The sequence below is a fragment of the Triturus cristatus genome, chromosome 11 (genome assembly GCF_964204655.1).
Source record: "Triturus cristatus chromosome 11, aTriCri1.1, whole genome shotgun sequence".
Lineage (NCBI taxonomy): Eukaryota > Metazoa > Chordata > Amphibia > Caudata > Salamandridae > Triturus > Triturus cristatus.
Genome location: NC_140594.1, coordinates 657,919,059 through 657,942,242, shown reverse-complemented (window position 1 = coordinate 657,942,242; position 23,184 = coordinate 657,919,059). Strand labels below are relative to the sequence as shown.

At 46.9% G+C, this 23,184-nt stretch overlaps 1 protein-coding gene across 1 annotated transcript in view; it reads left to right on the top strand.

The window, feature by feature from the left end:
* Nucleotides 1–3,613: 3,613 nt before the first annotated feature.
* LOC146785261 (aquaporin-12-like) overlaps nt 3,614–23,184 on the top strand; it is a 240,751-nt gene continuing 221,180 nt past the window's right edge. The window contains exon 1 of the mRNA XM_085634209.1: nt 3,614–4,266. Coding sequence (XP_085490335.1) covers nt 3,660–4,266 — 607 coding nt within the window. The 5' untranslated portion in view covers nt 3,614–3,659. The remainder of the gene's footprint in view (nt 4,267–23,184) is intronic.

Here is a 23,184-nt window from a genome sequence, read left to right as displayed (position 1 = left end):
AGTAGGGACCATCTCACAGGGAAAGCCAGGATGGGTTCCCCAGCGGTATACAGCGCCGGGACGCCCCGTTGCTGGGGCAGCTGTGCGCTTTACAAGTATACAACATTTACATTTACATTTACCTGTAAACATTTAAAATTGAAGGTCACCATCAAGGGCATGACTTTGGCATCAGAAACAATTTAGAATAAAGGAGTAGAGACCTGGCCTAGTAACTAGGTTGCTGGCATTGGCAATTGGAGACTTGGGACCAGATGTACATCCCGACTGATGGCCAATAGTGGGTGCAAATTATGCATCAGCTTTTTGCGACCTGTCTTTCTGTGATGCCACCTATGTACTTATAGGTCACTAAACAAAATGAACAATCGTAGGGCGTCACAAAATGTCCTAACTAATAAATATTAATAAGGCCAATATTTGTGGCCCCGCAATTGGCTGCCAACACCCGGTTGGCGGCCTGCAAGAGACTGCAGGCTTCCAGCCAAGTGTTAACATTCCTGAACAAGAACCATTTTTAGTGCAGTCTGTGTTCAACTAAAGAGCACGTGCTGCTTTGAAAAAAAAAGTTTCCTATTTAGGGAGACGTCGTGGGTTAGAGGTACTGGTCTCCAGAACCACTGAATTCTCCCCTCCAAGGCTCTCTGACACAGTTCCACAAGGAGAAACTGTCCCATGGGAGCAAATTTCTCCTTGTGAATCAGCCTCCGCTTTCTTTGATGTGTCAGTAACTTTACAATAGTTTGCAAGAACAATTGTGGGCACAAACAAGTGATAAGTATAATTCCAAATGCCAATAAGGGAAGAAAACTCCTTTCACGCATCTTGTATTTATGATTTGGAATGACTCAAAAATTCCCTTTCTGACTCTCAAAAATGGTTTAGTGCATGGCCAAACACCATTTTGGAGTCGCAAACTCTGTAGTGTTTGCAACCAAAAGAAATTTTCTACACCTGGACGTTGGTTTCTAATACTGAAATCTGTTCTTGCAAAAATTCTTGTACGAGTCTGAGCATATCACATTATCTCTTCTTGCCCAAAATGTTAAATGTGTATAGTGTAAATATGGACTGTATCATAAGATGGTAATATCCGTATGATATGCTTCTCCCTATTGCATCCTAGTTTCTGTAATCCTTTTTAATCAGCCCCTCTACTCAACATATTTGACCATTATGGATGCTCTTATCGGGTCTAGGCGTTGACTATGTCCACGCCCCCTGCTCACATGATTTGGGGAACTAAGAAAAGCTTCACCTAACAAAAAAATTGTACTCGTATAATAACATCAGAAATCTTAGAGGTGATTTACAAAAGCATTTATTTAACCATTTTTATGGTGCTATATATGAAGAGGTATAGGAACGCGTTACAGAAAACAAGCTGTGACGAGGTCTTCTATCGAACATTGAAACTAGGTCACACATAGAGTGGGGGACAACATGAATGAGAAGAATCCGTGATAAAGAGCAAGGCATAGCGGATAGATGTAGGGACAAGGAGGGGTACAGGGAGGGTTAAGGGTATTGTATTGTATTGCAATTGCATTTATATAGCGCTTACTACCCCTGACGAGGCGTCAAAGTGCTTTTTCGATGAGCAGCACTCTGCTCCGGAACTCATAAATGATTTGTGGTGAATTAGTATAGTGAAAATAGGAAAGTAATGTAAGTGGTGGATATGTTAGTCAGTTATTTGGATTGAGAAGGATAGTGTAGGGATAGAAGAGAGATAAAGGTTTGCATTTATATAGCGCTTGCTACCCTTGATGGGGTGTTGGAGTGCTTTTTGGGTGAGTAGCACGCTACTTCGGAACCCAGAAAGGATTAGAGGTGAATTAGTATAGTGAAAATAGGAAAGTAATGAACGTGGTGGAAATGTTAGTCAGTTATTTGGATGGAGAAGGATGGTGGAGGGATAGAGAAGGGAAAAGGGTAGATAAGAAGATAGGTGGCAGTGCAGCTCATGAGGTGGCACCAACAGGGCGAGAGAACCCTCAGCTCCATGAAGGAATGGGTTGGGTGAAAGAGAGTAGTAAGAGTCAGGGAATGGAAGAGAAGAAAAGGGTTAGGAGGGATTTGAGGAAGAAAGAGAATTATAGGGGGGAGTGAGATTGGCTGCTTTGAAAAAGTCGTGGGTAAGGGCCTGAGGGGGCAAAGAAAGAGAGAGAAGGGATTAGAGGAGGAAAGGCTGAGGCAGAAGGGGAGGATCAAGCGGAGGCAGGTAAGGGTAGCTGAAAACTCAAGAGTAAGAAGAGAGTAGGGGGAAAAGAATAGGGAGTGGGGAGGGGAGGGAGTAAAGGTGTGCAAGAGGCGAGAGAACAAAGGAGAGAGTAAGTAACCAATTAGGTAGAGGACAAAATGGTTATGAGAAGTAGGGTTACAAGTGTGCTCTTTTATGTACTCCTGCATGATTTAGCAAAACGACCTCATAATGTCTAATTCCTTAGTACTATAAGTGGAAAGGTAGCCCAGGCTTTTCTATTTGGGCTAACTGTGTATAAATATTCTCAGATTATTGCCATTTTGTTCTCATTTTAGATGTTTGGGGGCAACTAGTACTAGAAGACCACTTGACGTACTCCAGCATGCCTTTGTGGACTGGCCCCTGAGTGACGGAGAGTGCAGAGAGCTCTTACTCTGAGCTTTCAGTATTCTTCACGCGTGGACATGCAGGCAGACCCTTATGGCCGCTGAATCCTGTCAACACCCACTTGAACATTAGACTGGTCCAGCTTTTATCCAAGTTCAGGTAAAAGCTAAGAGTCATATATAATATACTATTGCCCTATATCATTTTAATGGTAAAAATGTATTAATACGTCAGTCTTAACGGTATTTATTTTCATAGCATTTTATAATACGCATTTTAGGTCTAACTGTGACCTTATGCCTGTATAAGTATTAGAGAAGTTTTTATGTATTGTTTGTTCAATGAAGTTTGCAAATATGTTAATTATCATGCAAATAAAGATCATTCTTTCATTCAATCCTAAGTGAATAAGGCAACGGGTTGTACACACATATGGCCTTCCTACGTTCAGAAGGTATGAGAGCAGACAATAGCTATGGCGAGGGTTATGCTCTGTGTACCTCAGCCTTCTATATTTTAAAATTGCTAATCCAGAGTTTATGGGCCCCACCTTGGCGTAAGTATCAGACAAGTGGAGAGAGAATTGTGTGTGACAAGGAAAACAAGGGTTACAACGGATTGATACCTAGTGTTTAATAAACAAGACATACCTAGTGCTGGTAATCCACTTAATTTGCTCAACTGGCAGCTGTTTTTTCTTTCACATTTTTTGTTGAACGACACTTCTAGAAACATGCAGTCACGTGCACATTCGCTTTCTCGCCTTCCCTATTATATGCAGACTGGGGCAAACGCACCACAACAAGGTCCACAATGCGCGCAGCTGTGTGAGAGAGGTAAAATGGGCCGAAGATGCACTGGCCGCTGAGAGTGTGGCGTCGACAGTCAGCACCTGTCCTCTACGCAGTGACGCAGGTGCAGTTTCCCAGGCTTACCCTTGATATGGACGGCGGCACGCTGCACGCTGCAGATAGTGAGTGCCACGTTTACCTAAAGGTTCTGGTATAAGAACAAACTCTGAGCTCGCTCTTTCTTTCATGCCCAGATACCCACAGCTCAGCTCGCCATGGCCGGCCTCAACATCTCTATCGCTTTTTTTGTGACTATGGTGGCGATTTGTGAAATTTGCCGTAGAGTTCCCAAAAGACGGTGTCCCTCTGGGCTGTACCACAGCGTTGTCAAGGAATTTGCCGCCTCGCTCCAGCTGGCCGCTTGCTGCCAGGAGCTGAGAATGCTGGTGGAAATCGGTCCCTGGGGTGGTGGCTTTGGCCCCGATGTAGTCATGACACTACTCTTTCTCCTATTCTTGGTCCACGGAGTATCTTTTGATGGGGCCTCAGGCAACTCGTGTGTGTCTCTTCAGGAATTCCTGACGAAGGATTCCTCCTTCCTGTCCACCCTGGGTAAACTCGTGACGCAGTACGCTGGCATGGAGACTGCCAAGGCGCTCACCACACGGTACTGGACCTGGGAGCTCACTGACTTTCACATGATTCAGAACCTCATGGCCCAAGACTGCAGCTCCCCCCTCCATTCCTCGGTCTCACAGGGCATGTTTGTAGAAGCTGTGTGCGCCCTATTCTTTCATTTCTCTCTCCTTCGGCTCCATCAAAGCCGCGCAATTTACAGAGTTCCTGCTGTGGCGCTGGTAGTCACCGCCCTGGCATACACTGGTAAGAAGTATACATTCCTAATATATTTAGAATTTGCACTTTCTCGTCGATAAAATACGCTGTTATGAATGTTTTTCACAGGATGTGGAGCAACAAAGAGGAAACATTGGGGTATATTTACAAGCCCCTATCGCCACCACAACTCACTTTTATCGACAGTGTGGTGGCGATAGGGGCCTTGCCTTATTTAAAAGGCAGCGTTAAGCCACTTAACGCTGCCTTGTAAATAAGGCCACCTTTCACGCTATGGTTAGCATGAAAGGGGTGCAGCAGTGGGTGTTGTGGCAGGCAGGGCCGGCTTTAGCGCTGGTGGCGCCCAGTGCGACAATGTTGGTTGGCGCCCCCCAATGACCACCTCCACCACGGGCATCTATCACTAGCACCCTTTAACAGTGACCAAGTCTCCATAACCATTCTCTTAGATTCATTGAATTAGTTATGTAGCGCCACTCATACCAGTAAAGTGTGTCAGAGCACTTTGCATCACACACACATTACACAGAAACAATTAACCCCTTCAGCGCTGCGCGGATTCCTCCGCGGTGCTGAAGGGTTCGAGCGCGGGCGGGGCCATGACGGAACGGTTCCGTCATGAGCACAGCTCAACCGATGCTCATGACGGAACCGTTCCGTCATGAGCATGGAAGGGGTTAAACTAAGGTTTGTAAATCAGTTTAAAGGAAATGTTACATAAGCTAAAGGACTAATAGTGTAGGAATCACATGTCATCCATACTGGTAGGCAGTATAGTTTAGGAGTGCTTGGTGTGGAGAAGCACAAACTCAGAGTCGAAAAAGAAACAGCATAGTTGGCAGTTTTCTTTAATAAAAAGAAACGATTTCTACCAAAAGGGACCCTTTTTGCAACATTAATCTATGCTCTAATTTATACTTTGCAGTGTGTATGCAGCTCCATGATGAAAGTTAATAAATCGTGCTATATTAGGACTTTAAGTTATCAATTGCAAGGAACAAAAATAAAAGCAGTAAACTGCTGATCTATTTATATTATATGCACTGTTTAATATACATGGTACATGTTTTTTTGCAGCAGGCACATTAACCCTCTACACTGCCTACACAACAATCAAAACATCAACTATACAAAACTCCAATCTATCTCCACGAAGAACATTAATTACAAGTGTTAACTTTACATTTTTGTGAGACCTGGTAATTGCCGGAGGAAAGGAACGCGGCAGCAGGCGCTTTAAAACCTTAATAAACTTGAAAGCACGGCGCCCCCAGGAAGCCAGCACCCGGTGCGATGGCACCGGTTGCACCATCCTAAAGCCGGCCCTGGTGGCAGGCGTTCAACCGCAGCACCCATTGATTTTGACGCTGCCCCCATGTACAAGGGTTGCATACATAGGAGGCAGCGCCAAAATTAAGACCAGGTAAAACCTGGTCTTAAGTTGGCGAAACAATGAGAAATGCATTATTTCTCCTCGTTTTTGCTTTTTGCATGTGTGCTGCATTGTGCAGCACACATGGAAAAGCAAAATGCCATGGATTGTTTATGCACAGGAAGGTCCCCCTTCCTCTACATAAACAATCCTTTAAAAAAATGATATTTTGTGACTTTCCTGTGTGCTGCTTCATGCAGCACACATGACAGTGACAGAATGGCATTTTAGGATTGTTCGTGTGCAGGAAGGGACACCTTCCTACACATAAACAATCCTCCCCTGCATGCAGACACCCTTGCACTATAGTGCATGGGGTGCCTGCGTTGGCGCTAAGTTGCTAAACTTAGCGCCATCGCAGGGGGAAAAGCAGGGCTGCACCACATCCTTGTACATATGGTGCATCCTTGCGTTTCAGAGGTGGCGGAGAGAGGCTTTAAGCCATGACGACTAACGCCGCTCTCCACCACTTCCTTGTACATATCCCACATAATTTGTATTTAGAAAATGAGTTATCTCAGTGATCGACTTGTGGCGATATCAACTCACATCTTCATCGAGCTTGAAAAACATATGTCTGTAGAGCGCCAACACCTGAAGACATCTAGGGGGTGCGACTGAGTGGTCAAGAGGCGCTTAGACTGCCCGTGCTGGCCAGTGTCAGAGAACAACAGGGTTTTTATATGATTCTGGAAAGCATCACTTTTCTCCGTTTTACACAGGATTTTCATAGGGTCGGACTGGGAATCTAAACTAGCACTGGAGCCCTGCTCACTTCCTGCTTCTTTCTTTCCAATCTCTCTCACTATTTCTGTCTCTATTGTTGTCTGCTGCCATTAACTGCGGGGAGCTGGAGGTATGCCTAGTGAATATGAAAGCTAGACTATCGAGGTATACAAATATCGAGGACAAAATATTACATCAAAAGTACCAAAAGCTAAGAATTGATTTTCTAAACCTCAGTCCAAATATGAATCCCAGTATAAATAAATATTATATATATCTATATATCTATATATATATTACTTACTGGCGGTCGCCAGTAGGTAGTTATAGTTAGGACCTATTATCCATAGGAAATAGGCAACATTCTATTTGGAATAACTTTGGCGCTGGTTAACGAATCTTAGCAAAATTTTCAAAACTGGTGGGGCGCTCCGGTCCACTCCTATCCTAAAAGTCTCGGGGTGATTCGTCAAGCGGGAGCCGAGAAAAAAGGGGGGTCCCAAAACGTGTTTTCCCCATGCAATTTTCCATAGGAACCTTTAATTGCAGCTACAGCCCAAACTGCTGAACGGAATGACACCCAAATTTGGCAAAGAGGTAGCCCTTGGTTCACACTCGTGCCTTTTGCTTAAATGGTGTAAATCCGTTCAGTAGTTGCTGAGAAAATCAAAAGTAAAATCACATATATATCTGGGCGGAGCCTAACTACATATCTCATCATGAGATCTGATTGGCTGTCAGCACTTCATCCAAGAAGTGTTGGCAGCCATCTTGGGACCAATATACATGATAGCACCTCATTAAAAAGCATTGCAGTTAATAGAAGGGTTTAGGACTTTAGTTGCATTATAAATCATTTGTTGATGGTACCATACTCATTTTAGGAATTGAGGTGTTCTCAGGTGATTTTACCATGTGAAAAAGACTTCTGCTGGGATATCATGAATCATGTTTGAGAGAAAACTATTTTCTCATGCTTTTCCCACAGAGGTTTGGAAGGTGATCTATAAGCTAAACTGAGAGGATATTTTCTGTAAATTCACATTATCTTTCTCAGTCATGTGAGAATGAAGTCTGACATTCTCAGTAAAACATGTACATCCAACAAGGGCAGAGACTGTCAGTTGATTCCTTTGTGTTCTACTGCAGCTTTCCAGAGTGTTCCAAAGAACAGCTAGAGCGCTAACAGTCCTACTTATGACAAACGTATTCCACACCTGAAGCCATCTTGATTGGAATAAAGTGGTAACTCTTAAAACATTTAATTTAAAAAGGAACAAAATGAGGGGGTTTATTTTGCCATAGAAAGTATGATTAGTGCTGCAGAAAGAAAAATTAGGGCACATTTTGAGTGACTTCTCAAATCCTCTTCTATTTCATTAAAAAATTCTGACATGCAGACTGAATCATGCACTTTCAATACCAGCAGCAGACTTCCCTGGTGAGCAGTAGCTTTACTACAGTGATCTAATGAGCAACTAGAGTGCTAACATTCTGAATTTATGGCAAATGTGTGACACATCTGAATGCCTTCTTGATGGAATCAAAGTAAAAAACTGAAAGTATTTCCTACTGAGGAGACTGTAGTAAATGAGGAAATTAGGAAACTTCATAACAAATAAGTCTACCAAGATGGCCACCAGAGACAAAAGAGCCCAAATGTAGCACAAATATCACCCAGATGTAGCCCAAGTATAGCCCAATGACAGAATGTCCCAGAGTGTTCTAAAGAACAACTAGAGCGCTAACAGTCTTACTTATGACAAAAGTAGGGCACACCTGAAGCCATCTTGATTGGAATAAAGTGGCAACACTTAAAACATTTTATTTGCAAAGGAACAAAATGAGGGGGTTCATTTGCCATAGAAATTATGATTAGTGCTGCAGAAAGAAAAATTAGGGCACATTTTGACTTCTCAAATGCTCTTCTATTTCATGAAAAAATTCTGACATGCAGAATGAAACATGCACTTTGAATACCAGCAGCAGACTTCCCTGGTGAGCAGTAGCTTTACTACAGTGATCTAATGAGCAACTAGAGTGCTAACATTCAGAATTTACGCCAAATGTGTGACACATCTGAATGCCTTCTTGATGGAACCAAAGTAAAAAACTGAAAGTATTTCCTATTGAGGAGACTGCAGTAAATGAGGAAATTAGGAAACTTCATAACAAATAAATCTCCCAAGATGGCCACCAGAGACAAAAGAGCCCAAATGTAGCACAAATATTACCCAGATGTAGCACAAATATAGCCCAATGACAGAATGTCCCAGTGTGTTCTTAAGAACAACTAGAGCGCTTACTGTCTTACTTATGACAAAAGTATGGCACACCTGAAGCCATCTTGATTGGAATAAACTGGGAACACTTACAACATTTAATTTAAAAAGGAACACAATGAGGGGGTTCATTTTGCTATAGAAATTATGATTAGTGCTGAAGAAAGAAAAATTAGGGCACATTTTGAGTGACTTCTCAAATCCTCTTCTATTTCATAAAAAAATTCTGACATGCAGACTGAAACATGCACTTTTAATACCAGCAGCAGACTTCCGTGGTGAGCAGTATCTTTACTACAGTGATCTAATGAGCAACTAGAGTGCTAACATTCAGAATTTATGGCAAATGTGTGACATATCTGAGTACCTTCTTGATGGAATCAAAGTAAAAAACTGAAAGTATTTCCTACTGAGGAGACTGCAGTAAATGAGGAAATTAGGAAACTTCATAACAAATAAATCTCCCAAGATGGCCACCAGAGACAAAAGAGCCCAAATGCAGCACAAATATCACCCAGATGTAGCCCACATGTAGCCCAATGACAGAAGTGTGCAAAACACTTTTTATTTTTTGCAGTTTTCTGTAGTGCAGACTTGTCAGGTATTGGAGTGCTTTACATGAGCATTGGTTACATCACACAAGAACAAATTCATTTTGGTTGTAGACATGGGGGATTAAGTGATTTGACCAGAATCACAGAATGTCGAGCTGAAGCAGAAACTCCAACCTGGTTCCCCAGTTGCAAAGTCTGCAGCTCTGGAAGTAACACCACATCCTCTCCCATAAGGGCAACATAAAAAAAACATAAAGATAATAATAAAATAATTTAAAAGTGCTTTGTTGCTATTTGAAAACTCAGAAAATATGTCCTCATTTTAGTTTTTTAGAGCACTAACCATAATTGTGATGCAAATAAGACCCTCTCATATATGTGATTTCTAAAGGAAATGCTCTAGGTATTACAGCTTTGATTACATCAAGATGACGTCAGGCATTCCACACTTTTGTAATAAATATAGAATGTTAGCAATCTAGTTGTTCATTAGGATACTGTTGAGAGGCAGAGGCCAGGGACACAGACTCTGAAAATTGAAGGCAGGTAGGAGGGTGCAGAGGCAATAATTTGACCACACTGGGCAGGCAGGAAGGGCAGTGGCAGCACAACAGACTATGGAGGGCAGTGGAAAGGGGGGCAGGGGCAACAAACCAACAATACAGGACTGGCAAGAGAGGCTGTGGCAATATAATAGACCATTGTGGGCAGAAGGAAGAGGCAGTGGTAGTACAACCATACATGCCAACAGACCCGATTTAGCCCGGAAAAGTCCAATGTTTTTAAGCTCAAATGGGCTTTATTTGAGCTGTCTCCTGTCTACAATCTCCTCTTTTTCAATGTAACTCGAAGGGGAAAATCAATACCCCAGTTTCTTTCAAAATCTCCCTCTTACCAAGTTCAAAATGTTTGCAAGTATGGTACATTGGATCATGGAAGGCAGGAGGAATTGGGGTAGGGACATGGACTCGGATAACAGAGGACAGGAGGGACATGAAGAGGTGCACCAAACTGACCCTACAGGGCAGGCATCAGGGTTTGCAGCAGCACAATACACCACACAGGGCATGCGGGACGGGAGTGCAGCACAACAATCCATAGAAAGCAATAGGGAGGGGACAGGACCATGCACATGGACAACAGAGAACAGAGAGGAAAGAGGCAATGGTAGCTAGCTGACCATAATGGACAGACAGAAGAGAAAGCTGCAGCATAACAGACCATAAAGGGCAGGAGGGACGGATCAGGAGCATTACAATGGAACAGACAAGCCAGGAGGGAGGGAATAGGGGTCTGCACATGGAAACAGAGGGCTGGGGGCAAGGAGGCAGGGCAGGAGCAGCAAGATGACCATGGAGGTCAGGCAGGATGGGCACTAGAAGCAAGACACACCATGGAGAGCAACAGTGAGACTATGATGGCATACACACAGACCATGGAGGGAAGGTGGGAGGGGGTCAGGGGCAGCTAGCTGACCACACAGGGAAGTTGGGAGGGGCCGTGGCAGCACAGAAGACGATGCATGGCAAGCCAAGCAGGAGGGTTAGTTGGCAGCACAATGGCTATGATGGGCAAGAAGGAGGGTACAGGGGCATGCACAAAGGACCATGGAGGATAGAAGGGAGGGTCAGGACCTGGGCACAGACAAGAGAGTTCAGGGGAAGGGGCCTCACAACAGACCACACGGGGCAGGCAGGAGGAGCAGTTGCAGCACAACAGACCAGGGAGGGCAGAAGGGTGTGTCAGTAAAATGGACCATGGAGGACAGGAGGAAGGGGATAGGGGCATGGAATGTGGACAGGCAGGGTGGAGGTGGCAGGGACAGGTTACAGTCATCTGACAATGCTAGGCAGGTGGGAGGGGAGTGGCAGCTCAACAGAACACTCAGAGTAGATAGGAGTGGCAGGTCCATGGAACATGGTGGGCAAAAAGGATGGAGCAGGGGCATGCACAAAGACATCGGAGGGCAGGGGGAAGGAGAATAGGGGCAGCAAGCTAAGCACAGAGGCTAAGCAGGAGGTCAATGATGGGGCATAGAATTGGGCAATGGAGGGCAGGAGGAGTGGACTGGTACATCATGCTAAATGGAGGGCAGTGGCAGCACATCAGACCATGCATGGCAGGAGGGAGGAGGCTAGTCCATGGATTCAGACAACAGAGGATAGGGAAGAGGTGGATGGGGCAGCAAGCTAACTGTTCAGAGAAGGCGGGAAGTCCAGTGGCAGAACAACGACCACACAGGGCTGTAATAAGGGAGCAGGGACATGGACTTGGACAATGGATGGCTAGGAGGAGGGAGGGCAGGAGCAGCAATCTTTTTTTTTTTTTTTTTTTTTTTTTGAAAAAGTTTTATTAAGCAATAATTCGGTTACAAGTACGGGCCTACAACCACTCGGGCCGGCCGCTAGGTACAGAAGGAAATATACACATATCAAAGCTACAATCAGTTCCCAGGGCACTGCCCTGCAGTGGCTCCAGATAGTTCTCGAGGAACAGGAAGCGTAAGTCCAACAATCACAAAAACAAAAAAACAAACAATACACAACATAAGGCGAGTTATGAGGGAAACCAGTGCGGGTCAGGCTCCCCCCGGGAAACTCCAGTCAGGACAATTGAGCAAACCGCTAAAGAAAGGAGTACCGGGAGGCCGGGGACGGAGGGGGGGGGGGGGGAGGGGGTCAAGGAAGATGAACGTCCATATGTAGTTGTTCCAAAAGGCGCCAGGAGCCATCAAGGGTCAGGGGGACATGGCGATATCAGTATCTACCAGGGGGGGCGTACAGATGCCTCCGCGATACGCGTTCCATTGCCCCCAAATTCTACCCCATGCCCCCGGCTTGCCACGGGCCACATACACAGTCTTCTCCCTAAACATACACCAGTCCATATTCTCCTTCCATACTGACACGGTGGGCGGCCGTTGAGCGCCCCAAAGTTGCGCTATGTCCCTCTTGGCAATCATGTTCCCTAGGGCCGCCCACCGAGTCTGAGCCGCGCTATAGTCATTGGGCTCCCACACATTCAGGACACAGCGACGCACCTCCGGCAGCAGCACAACCCCGGTGACCTGTCCCATAACCGTGTGGACCCGGCGCCAGTAGTCCGCCACCTCGCGGCACTCCCAAAGGATATGAAGAAAGGTGGCGCTGAGCCCACAGCCTCGCCTACAGAGCCCGTCGCCGGAAAATCCCATCGAGACCAAGCGCGGACCCGTCACATACACCCGGTGGAGAATCTTGAGCTGTACCAACCGAAGACGAGCCGGAATGGCAACCTCCTTGGGGGACGACAGTGCAGACTGCCAATCTTCGTCGTCCAATTCCACCCCGTCCCCAGTCCAAGCCTCCCGAAGGCGAACAAGAAGGTCCGCCCGGTGATTGATTAATTTTTTATAAATTAAAGAAATAGTACTATCAGGGACATGTCCATCAAGTATGCGGTCCTCGAGGGGCGATGAAACAGGGATCATGGTCCCCTCCCCGAAGACCGAGAGCAGGGCGTGCCGAACCTGGGCGTAGCGGAAGAACTCCCTGTCGGTCAGCTCGTATTCGGCCTGGAGCACCGCGAAAGTCTTTACCGCGCCCTTGTGCCACAGGTCTCCCACTTTGCTGATACCAATCGTGTCCCACTGGTCAAACCCCTTCGTGGTCCACAAGCTTCCCAGGCGGTCGGAAGCAAACAAGGGAGTAGCACATGTTAATCGCTCACTCCAGCCCATGGCCGCAGTGGCAGCCCTCCAGGTCCGCACCGCAATCTTAGTAGGACCCGTAAGGGTCCGGCCAGCCAGGCGGGAATAAAGTGCCCTGTTGTAGTTCCCGCCGGGAAGCAGGAACTTGTCCATCTCATACGCCGGATTCAAGCCGGGCGCATACGTGGCGTGGTTAATGGCAGATAGCTGCGAGGCCCAATAGTACCTGCGAATGTCAGGAAGCGCGATGCCCCCGTCATACCAGGGGAGAGTGAGCTTGGCAAGAGCAATACGCGCCCGCCCGTCCCACACCAGTCTCCTCTGCAGGCTCTCCACCTCCCGAAAGTAGGCCACTGGGATAACATCGAAGGAGTTCTGGAGTGCATAGAGGAACCTGGGAAGGGACATCATCTTAAACAGCGCGGCCCGACCCAGCGGGGACAGGGGGAGCCTGCACCACCGGGCCGTGTCCTCCCGCAGCCGCCGAAGTGGACGCAGGAGATTCTGCTCATAGCGAGCCACCGGGTCCAGCGAAACGTATATCCCCAGGTACTTAAAGCCGCTCAGAGATATCTGAATCGGGAGCCGAGGCGGCAGGAGAGGAGGACCACCAGAGATGGGATAAACGCAGGATTTAGACCAATTGATCGTGAGACCCGAATTGTTCCCAAAGGAGGTCAGAACGTCAAAAAGGACGTTGAGTGACTGCCGCGGTGAGGTGAGATACAGGAGAATGTCGTCCGCATACAGCGAGACCCGATCTTCGAAGCCCGGGCCCCACCGGATCCCTCTAAGCGAGGGCTCCCAACGGAGCCAGGCAGCGAGTGGCTCCAGGGCGAGAGCAAAAAGCAACGGGGACAACGGGCACCCCTGCCTCGTGCCCCTGCCGAGGGCAAAGGGCCGAGAGACCCGCCCATTCACCACCACTTGAGCCATGGGTCCCGTGTAAAGGAGCCTCACCCAGCCAATAAATCCCTCTCCAAAGCCGAATTTATCCAAGACGGCCCAGAGGAAGGGCCACTCAATAGTATCAAAGGCCATCGTGGCATCCAAAGAAACCAGCACGGCCGGTTCGGAGAGGAACTCCGCCCTGGCAAGGGCACCGTGAAGACGCCGCAAGTTAAGAGCGGTGTTGCGGTGCGGGATAAAGCCGCATTGGTCCGGATGAATAAGGTCGCACACGACACTCAACAATCGATTGGCCAGGACTTTCGCCAGGATTTTGGGCTCCGCATTGAGCAGTGAAATGGGCCGGTAAGAAGTACAGCGGTCTCGCGGCTTGCCCTCCTTGGGGATAACGACTATAGTGGCCAAGCGCTGGTCGGCCGGAAGGGAACCCGCCGCGAGAGAGTCGCGGAACATGCGGCTGAGGAAGGGCGCAAGCTGATCAGGACGCAATTTGTATAGTTCAATGGGCAGACCGTTAGGACCCATAGCCTTGCCCGAGCGAAGGGAACGGATCGCGGTCGCTATTTCATCCGACGACAAGGGAGCGTCCAGCCGCTCCCGGTCCTCAACGGACAGGCCGGGCAGAGCAATATCTCTCAGTAGGAGGCGAGAGTCCTCCTCATCCCTGTCAGTCACCGGGGAGTACACCGCCCGGAGGTGGTCAGCGAAACATTCCACAATCTCATCCGGCTCAGTCACACACACACCGTCAGCAGCACGCAACTCGGGGACCACACGATTCACTCTCTCCTTTTTGTCCAGCCACGCGATCAACTTTCCCGCCTTGTCCCCCGCGTCATACAATCGGCCCTGCTGCTCCCTATACATAGTTTTGGCCGCGTCAGTGACCATGGACCTATATTCGAACTGTTTCAGGCTAAGGGCATGTAGCCCGTCCGGAGTAACATTCGCCTCCAGGGCCGACTCCAACCCCGAGATGTCAGTCTCCAGCTTCACCACCGCCTCGCTCCTAACCTTCTTGGCCACCACTATCTGGGCGAGGGCGTGTCCGCGTATCACAGTTTTAAAGGCTTCCCAAAGGGACAACGCAGACGACACCGACCCCTCGTTTTCACTGAAGTATTGGTCCATGGCCCTAACCAGGCTGTCACGAGTCGCAGGGTCCCGCAGGTACCAAGGGTTAATAGGAGCTACCCGCCCTGCAGACCGCGACCCGGTGTCAAAGAGAAGCCACAGCGGAGAATGGTCGGAGATACCACGCGCCAAGTGTCTGACCTCTCGAATCCGACCAGTCTGCGCCGCGGGCATAAGGAAGTAGTCCAGCCTAGAGAGACTCCCATGCGCCCCCGAATGAAAGGTAAACTGACACTGGGTCGGATGCATTAGTCTCCAACTATCCACCAAGCCGAAGGTCTCCAACATCCCACCCAGCCATGACTGGGCAGCGGGGAGGGTCCTCGGTGGGTGACGATCCAGTTCACCCGAAACCACAGAGTTAAAGTCCCCGCCCATGAGCAGGAGGCCGTCCGGAAGGTCAAGCAGCATTCGACCCAAGTCAGTAAAGGTGGAGTTCTGGAGACCCGGGGGAACGTAGACTGAAACCAGGGTAAGGGGCTGCCCCTCCCACCTCCCAATCAAACACACATAGCGCCCTCTGTCATCCGAGACTATCCTCGTGATCTCCACCGGAAGGGAGGTTCGCAGGAGAATGCCCACCCCCCTGGAGCCCGTTGTGAAACCAGAATGAGCTACGAGGCGGTATCCCCCCCTGTTCATCGCATGGCAGACATTGCCGACCAAGTGCGTCTCCTGGAGAAACACCACATCAGGAGTCACACGACGCAAATATTGCAGTACAACACCCCGCTTAATACGATCCCCCAACCCATTGACGTTCCACGACATAAGCCTCAACCCGTCTCCCCCCATCCCCTCCAATAGATCAAGAGGCCCCCAGCCCGCAGCACGGTTCCCAAATATGGACAAAAATCAATACCTCGCCCTGTAAACAAAAAACACACAACAAAACAACCCCCCTTCCCCCCCAACCCCCCCCCAAGTCCAACTCCCCCCACCCTGCACCCCTGCGGGCCAATGACCCCCCCCAACTTGCAGTGTGCCTGTCGCCCCCCTAACCCCATTCTACAAAAAGACCCCGGAGGAGGAAAGGGACCCGAACCCGCCCGCGCCCCTCACGGGCCCTGGTAAGACACAGTATGCAAAAGAAGTAAGACCCAACTGCACAGTGCAAAACCGCAAAAGCAAGGACCAAATGTCAGTCTAAGGGGACCCGTCACCTGCGGTGCCCCCAGAGGGCCCGGGCCGGCCACCCCCGTCCGGCAGCGAGTCCAGCCAGTCACTTGCGGCCACAGGAGAGTCAAAAAAGGCTGTCCGCTCTCCATGCTCCACTCGGAGTTTCGCCGGGTAGATCATCGAATACTTCAGGCCCCGCTCGCGGAGACGGCGCTTCACCCCTTGGAATCCCATCCGCTGTTTCTGGACCAGTTGCGTGAAGTCCGGATAAAAATTGATGGTCGAGTTCTCGTAGCGGACCGGGCCACGGGTCCGTGAAGCCTGCAGAAAAGCGTCGCGGTCCCTGTAGTGGAACAGTTTAGCCACGATAGGCCTCGGGGGGGCCCCCGGCCGCGGCCGGCCGCCCGGAACTCGATGGGCCCGCTCCACGGCGAAGAATTTACTTAGGCCAGCCGGGGACAGCTGTTGCAGGATAAGTTCCTCGACCACGAGGTCCACCGGGCGGCCGTCTGAGGACTCCGGTACACCAATGATGCGGATGTTGTTGCGTCGGGCCCGTCCCTCGAAGTCCTCAAGCCGCCGGGCCATATGGTCGTTGACCACTCTAATGTCCCCAAGCGCGGCCCGCAGATCCGACACCTCCGCACCCAGGGTGGAGGTCCGTGTATCAAGGGCCTGGACCTTCTCGTTGGTTTTGGAGAGGTCGGCCCGAATCAGGGTGACATCGATTGCGACAGTGTCGATCTTACGGGCCAGGGCCTCATATTGCGTCGCGATGGTTTCCCTGATGCCCTCGATGGCGCCCATAATGTCCTGCAGGGAAAGTTCCGCAGAGACGGTCGTGCCTCCCCCCGCAGCATCCGGGGAGAGGCCAGTAGCGCCAGGGGGCCCCCTGCCCTGGGTGTAGCGGTCCATGTTGTTGCTCTGGACCGCTCCCCCGCGCAGAGAAGCCTTGGTCTTGCGCCCCTCCGGACCCCCTTTGCCCGCCATGCGAGCGCAGTCTCTCAATGGGACCTCCGATCAAAAGGTGTGCGGGCGCCAGCCAAAGGACCACAAACTGCCGATGTGGGGGTCGGAGGCGTCAGGCCCACCAGTAGCAGATGGAAGCAAGCCTCGGGCAGAGGCCCAGGAGGCACCTCGCCACCTGGAGCACGCACGCCAGCCGATCTCCTGAAGGCCAAAATCGAAACCGAAAGCGCTGACTCGGCAACTGGCACCGCGCTGAGGCCGCTGTTGTTCAATTGCAGCCCGGCCCCACGGGTCACCTTCACCCCGGCCACCTCCGCCGGGTGGGTCCCAAAAGTTCCGACGACGACAACTCAGGATTCCCAGGTCCAATTAGAGTTTTAAAAAGAGATATATGATCAGCTGGTCTTCATCTCCCAGATTCCATAAACCAAATCAGGATAATCTCAGGATATAGTCCGAGGAGCAGAAAGGGTCCGGGGAGCCCTGTGCTCACGCGACCATCTTAGATGCGCGCTAGGCTCCTCCTCCAGGAGCAGCAATCTTGGTTGGGCGCAGCATAATGCCAGGCCCTGCTTCCAACCCCCACCATCCATTGTGATATGCATCTTACTTAACGTTAAATAAAATTAGAAATTTGCTGAAAAAAACAAAGATTACAGGGACGGTATAGTTAGACTCCGATTTCACTCATTCACAACCAGTGAAATTCAGCAGTTATAGTTACCTGAGCTAACTATAACTTACGCCCCGCAATGTACTGCTAATGACCTCAGACATTAAATCATTCATGACATGGTCAGTTACATCACTCATGACATCACTCATGACATCTATAATGAGCTGTGAATGGAATGGAACTATAATCGCTAGAACTTTATTTAGGGATAGTGTGTGTATATTAACACCCCTTTTTTTCCTTTTCGTTCGTGTAAGAACCATTATAATACGCAACGTGCCCAGATTAATATGGCCGATAGCCTTTCACTTTAAAGTAATGTGTAGTCCATTGTTTATGTTGATGTATGCAATTCTAAGTATGTTTATTATGAATAAGTCACGTTGACGAACATACAGGTATGGCGGTCACGGGGCAAGATATGCTGAAATGACATCGTGTGCATATATTAACACTTGTTTTCTTTTCTTTATTGATCAATTCCTGAATTTTCACATCGTGACCAGGCCAATATGGCCGCCAGCTTTTTGGATTAAAGTAATGCACTGCTGATGATGTCACATATTACATCACTCATGACATGGTCAGTGACATCACTGATGACATCACTGATGACATCTCAAATTACATCACTGATGACATCATCTACGTGATCATCTGATGCACCTCCTCACACCCTAAAATACAGACTACCATTCTCGAAACCATGGCCATACCAATACTAGTACATCTACAATATTCTGTGCACTATGCATGCAGACCTCTAATCAGCTACATAGCTTTGATACAGTCTTTTAAATACTCAGTTAATACCTATGCAGTCTAGGAATCTTTCTGTCTGTCCCATGCACTTCTCCATTCAACCATCCAGCACTATCTACGTATCCTATCACTCTGGCAATACCTAAGCTCTAATAAATTCAGCACGCACTTTCTTTGCAGCACTGAATTTACTCCAGTTCTTAGTTGTATACTTAAGGAATGGCGTAGTCAAAAACACAAGTGCAGGTACAATATTTTGTACACTACTGCATGCACACCTCTAACCAGCTACAAACTATTGATATGCTCTTCTAAATACCCAGTTAGTACCTATACAGTGTAGGAATCCTCCTGTCTGTCCCATGCATTTCTCCAATCACCCATCCAGCACTATCTACTTATCCTATTACTCCACCAATACCTAAGCACGTATAAATTCACTATACACTCTGTTTGTAATACTGTAATTATTCTAGTTACTAGTCATGAACTTATGGAATGGCCTAGCTACCAACACAAGTAAATCTATAATATTTTGGACACTATCCAAGCAGACCTCTAACTAGCTACATACTATTGATACACTCTTCTAAATACCCAGTTAGTACTCATGCAGTGTAGGAATCATCCAGTCTGTCCCATGCACTTCTTTAATCACTTATCTACAACTATCTACTCATCCTATTACTCCACCAATACATAAGCACTTATAAATTAAGTGTTCACTCTGTTTGCAGCACTGTCATCATTCAAGTTACTAGTGGTATTCTTATAAAATGACCTAGGCACCAACACAAGTACACATACAATATTCTGTGCGTAATCCCTACACATCTCTAAGCAGATACATACTATTGGTCCACTCCATTATATTCTGAAGTAGTACGCATGCAGCGTAGGATAACTCCTGTCAGTCTCATGCAATTCTTCAATCACCCATCCAGCACTATGTTCTTATTGTATCAGTCTGCCAATACATAAGCACTTATGGGGCAGATTTACAAGCACCCTGTGCCACCAGCACATCACTTTTTGTAACGTAGTGATGGCGCCAGGCACTCCTTCATATTTACAAGGAGAGGAAAAGCCACCCTGCGTGGTTTTTCCTCTCCTTGTAAATACAACCCCTTCATACACAGAACTTTGCGTTGAAGGGGCGTCCCATAGGTGTTGCTGTGGGTGTTCCCACACAACACCCATAGAACAAGACACATCTCCAGATTTATGAGAAATCGTAAATCTGGAGATGTGTGTGAATGCTGCGCCATCCTAGAGTTGGTGTAGCAAGGCGCAATGAGGAGAATTGTTTTAATTTCTCCTCATTTTTTCCTCTTTCAATGCATGCTGCATTCCTAGGCATACATTGAAAGAGGAAAATGCCTTTACCATGTTGCAAGGGTGCCTCTGTCACCGCATGGCTGCAGTTTGTGCAGCAGTGCAGAGGGAAGCACAGAGTTGCAAAATATTCATGTACATATGTCACATCCCTGTGCTTCGGAAGTGCCACAGTGCAGTGCAGCTAAAGAGCTTGCAGTGTCACGCTGCAGTACTTCCTCATAAATCTTCACCTATAAATTCACCATACACTACTAATGTATTCTTTGTCAATCATGCTGTATACATATATTCAACCAAACTTTCACACATTACCTTGCAATTATAGTTCTTTCTTTAACCAGATAAGGTAGTTCTGATAGGAACTTTTTTTTTCTTCTTTTTTCTTTTGTATTTTTTTTAATTTTTTGAACAATTTTGTATTTTTTGGGGTTTTTTCAAAAAATGAACAAAAAAAACCTGAATAAAACAGGAAACATTTGGAATTACTTATCATTCCAAAAACAAAAAAACAAAAAAATTGACAACGATGGTTGCGTTGCACAACACAAACTGCATCCACCAACTGCTCACCGAAGCATATAAGTTTCTTACACTTCACTCAGTGTTGCTCGAGAAAGGCGAATTTTGGCCTAATGTCCATTGCAGGTGTTCCTGAGGACGCTCCAGATGTACTTGCAACAGCAGGTGAGGGGTTCAAAGCAGCTCGCCTCATTTCCTCCCGAGCAAGATTGAGAGGATGTGTGGTCCGGAAATGCTTGTACATAGAAGCAGTGCCACAAGAGTATTTTTTTTCACTGCCTCTTGACAGGACTCGGTCACAAATTTTGCACGTCACCTTTCTCGCATTTACTTTCTTTTCTCCAGGTGGAAAAGTGAAGAATTTCCACACGACAGATTCCGGCCTCTATGGACGTGGTGCCTCCTGCAAGAATTCTTCAGAAGAAGATATTTCCTCCTGCTGCTGCTGCTGTCCAGATGCCATTTTGTTTGATATTTTTTGAAAAACACCCAAAAAAACAAGCAAAAAGGGTTCTTGTAGGAATAGAGATGTCTCTCTAAAGATGCTCCAACAAGAATGATTAAAATGGGTGGGGTCCTTCAATAGTTAGAGTGGGAAATGTTATGAACCAATGAAATCATTTTTTTTGAGGTCACATGGGATCCGCGCACTCTGTGCTCATGAAGCACGCACCCGACGCGACTTCACGAAAATATATTTAAAAATAATATAAGTTTATTATAAGTACAAATATATTATTTTTATGAATATCTTAGATAGTCTCTTGCCCTAATATGTATATTAAACACACATACATATCATTTTAGAACATAAAAACAATTTGCGGGAGTCGCGCACCCAGCGCGCCCCAGCACGTATATGACATCACGCGGGACCCGTCACCGTGCAAGCGTCGCGTACCGTAATGCGCATGTGTCACGAATGCGCAGGAGTCGCAGACTGGTCGCATACCAATCGTGCACATCACGTAATATTAAATGTATATGATGTAACTGAAAAACGCGCAGCCGTCGCACACCGTACGCGGATCCTTCACCACGTTTCTAAAATGGCGGCTAGAATCCACGCACCCACCGTAATGTGTACGCTTTGGGTGCGCGACTCTGAAAAAAATTGGGAAAAAAAAATTAATAAAGAAAATAATTTAAATATATTAAAATAAAAAATAAAACAAAAAATTGGTGCATTTTTCAGAAAAATATATAATGTTATTTAATGAATAAAATATTTATAAATAAACAGTTAAAAAACTGTAGAAAATCAGTACAAAAAAATAGGTATAACTACTATTACACTTAAAAATTAGCATTTAAAGAACCTTTGAAATTCACTGAAAAAAAATAGGTTTCAGAGACGTTATAGTTAGAAATTAGCATTTAAAAAAGCTTTGAAATTCACCGAAAAAACCATAGGTTTCAGGGCTGTTATAGATAGCTGGACATTTCACTCGTACAAAATCATAGAAATTCCTCCGTTATAGTTAGTTCTGCTAACTATAACTCGCGTGCCCACAATGCACTGCTGATGATGTCACATATTACATCATTCATGACATGGTCAGTGACATCACTGATGACATCACTGATGACATCATCCACGTGACAATCTGATACACCTCATCATACACAAGTATAACCTTTTATCACTTACTGTAAAATACAGAGTACCATATTTGAAACCATTGACACACCAATACCAGTTACTACGTACCCACTCACTGATTCCTAAGTCTACACACACAACTACCCATTCAACAACAGAATCACTTAAACATGCAGTCACTAATTAATAGAACATTATCAAATGCACTTATACACATATATAGACATTGACACATCAGCAGTCATCTTAGTCGGTTATGCAGTCATCCTACTCACTCATGAAAAAAATTAATCACACTTACATTTACTCACTTACCCAATTATACACACAACACCTCATTTATTCAAACACATAGTAACTCATAGTGAATATATGTTAAAAAATCACCATTACAATTATACACTCATTCATATAGTTACTCTCACAATCACTGACTCTTATATATACTTATTTATATACACCAACTCTCACATACAATGCCTTTTATTTTTTTACTTTGTTGAAGATGTACAACTAAAACATATATTAGCTCTGAAGTACTGGGTTATTTAGGAACCCAGCGGTGCCAGGGGTAGCACCCTATGACTTCGAGTTCTTCCTGTCTTGGACCACAGAAACACAGAGTCTTGCGGTGGCGTCAAAGATCGTTTTATTATTGACTGCAGCCAGTAACAGCGATCCTAGAAGTACACACGGGTATGTTCTCAGGAGACTGCTCGACATTACAAAACCAGTCTTCTCCTTATATACAAAATATCATGCTTCAGGCACACATTCCTCGTTTTACGATATGGTCATTCATATGTATTCATTACAAACGAAAAGGCAGAGTCATGATGACCATCCCACATTCCAGTTCAGCCAGCCCACAATTATTTACCCAGCGAGGCTCAGATCCCTCATCAGATATCAACAGACCCCAATAAACACGGGCACCTCCTCCTCGTAAAACAGGCAACAAAGCAGGAAGCAGAGTCAGGTGTGAAAGAGATTTGGTCGGGGGCTTGTGTGGGATGAAAGGCTTTATGGTGTGTCAAACCCTGATGCTAATCACAGGTGGCCGTAGGAAGGGGAGCTCGTGAGACCGGACTGACCTCGGGCAGTGGAGCCAGCTCGCACAGGTCACAGAGAAGTCAACAGAAGGTACATGTGTTCTGAAGGCCTGTGCCTGTCCCTAATGTGCGGCCTATGTGAGGGCAACCATAAGATGGCTACCGCTCTAAAATGGAACCCA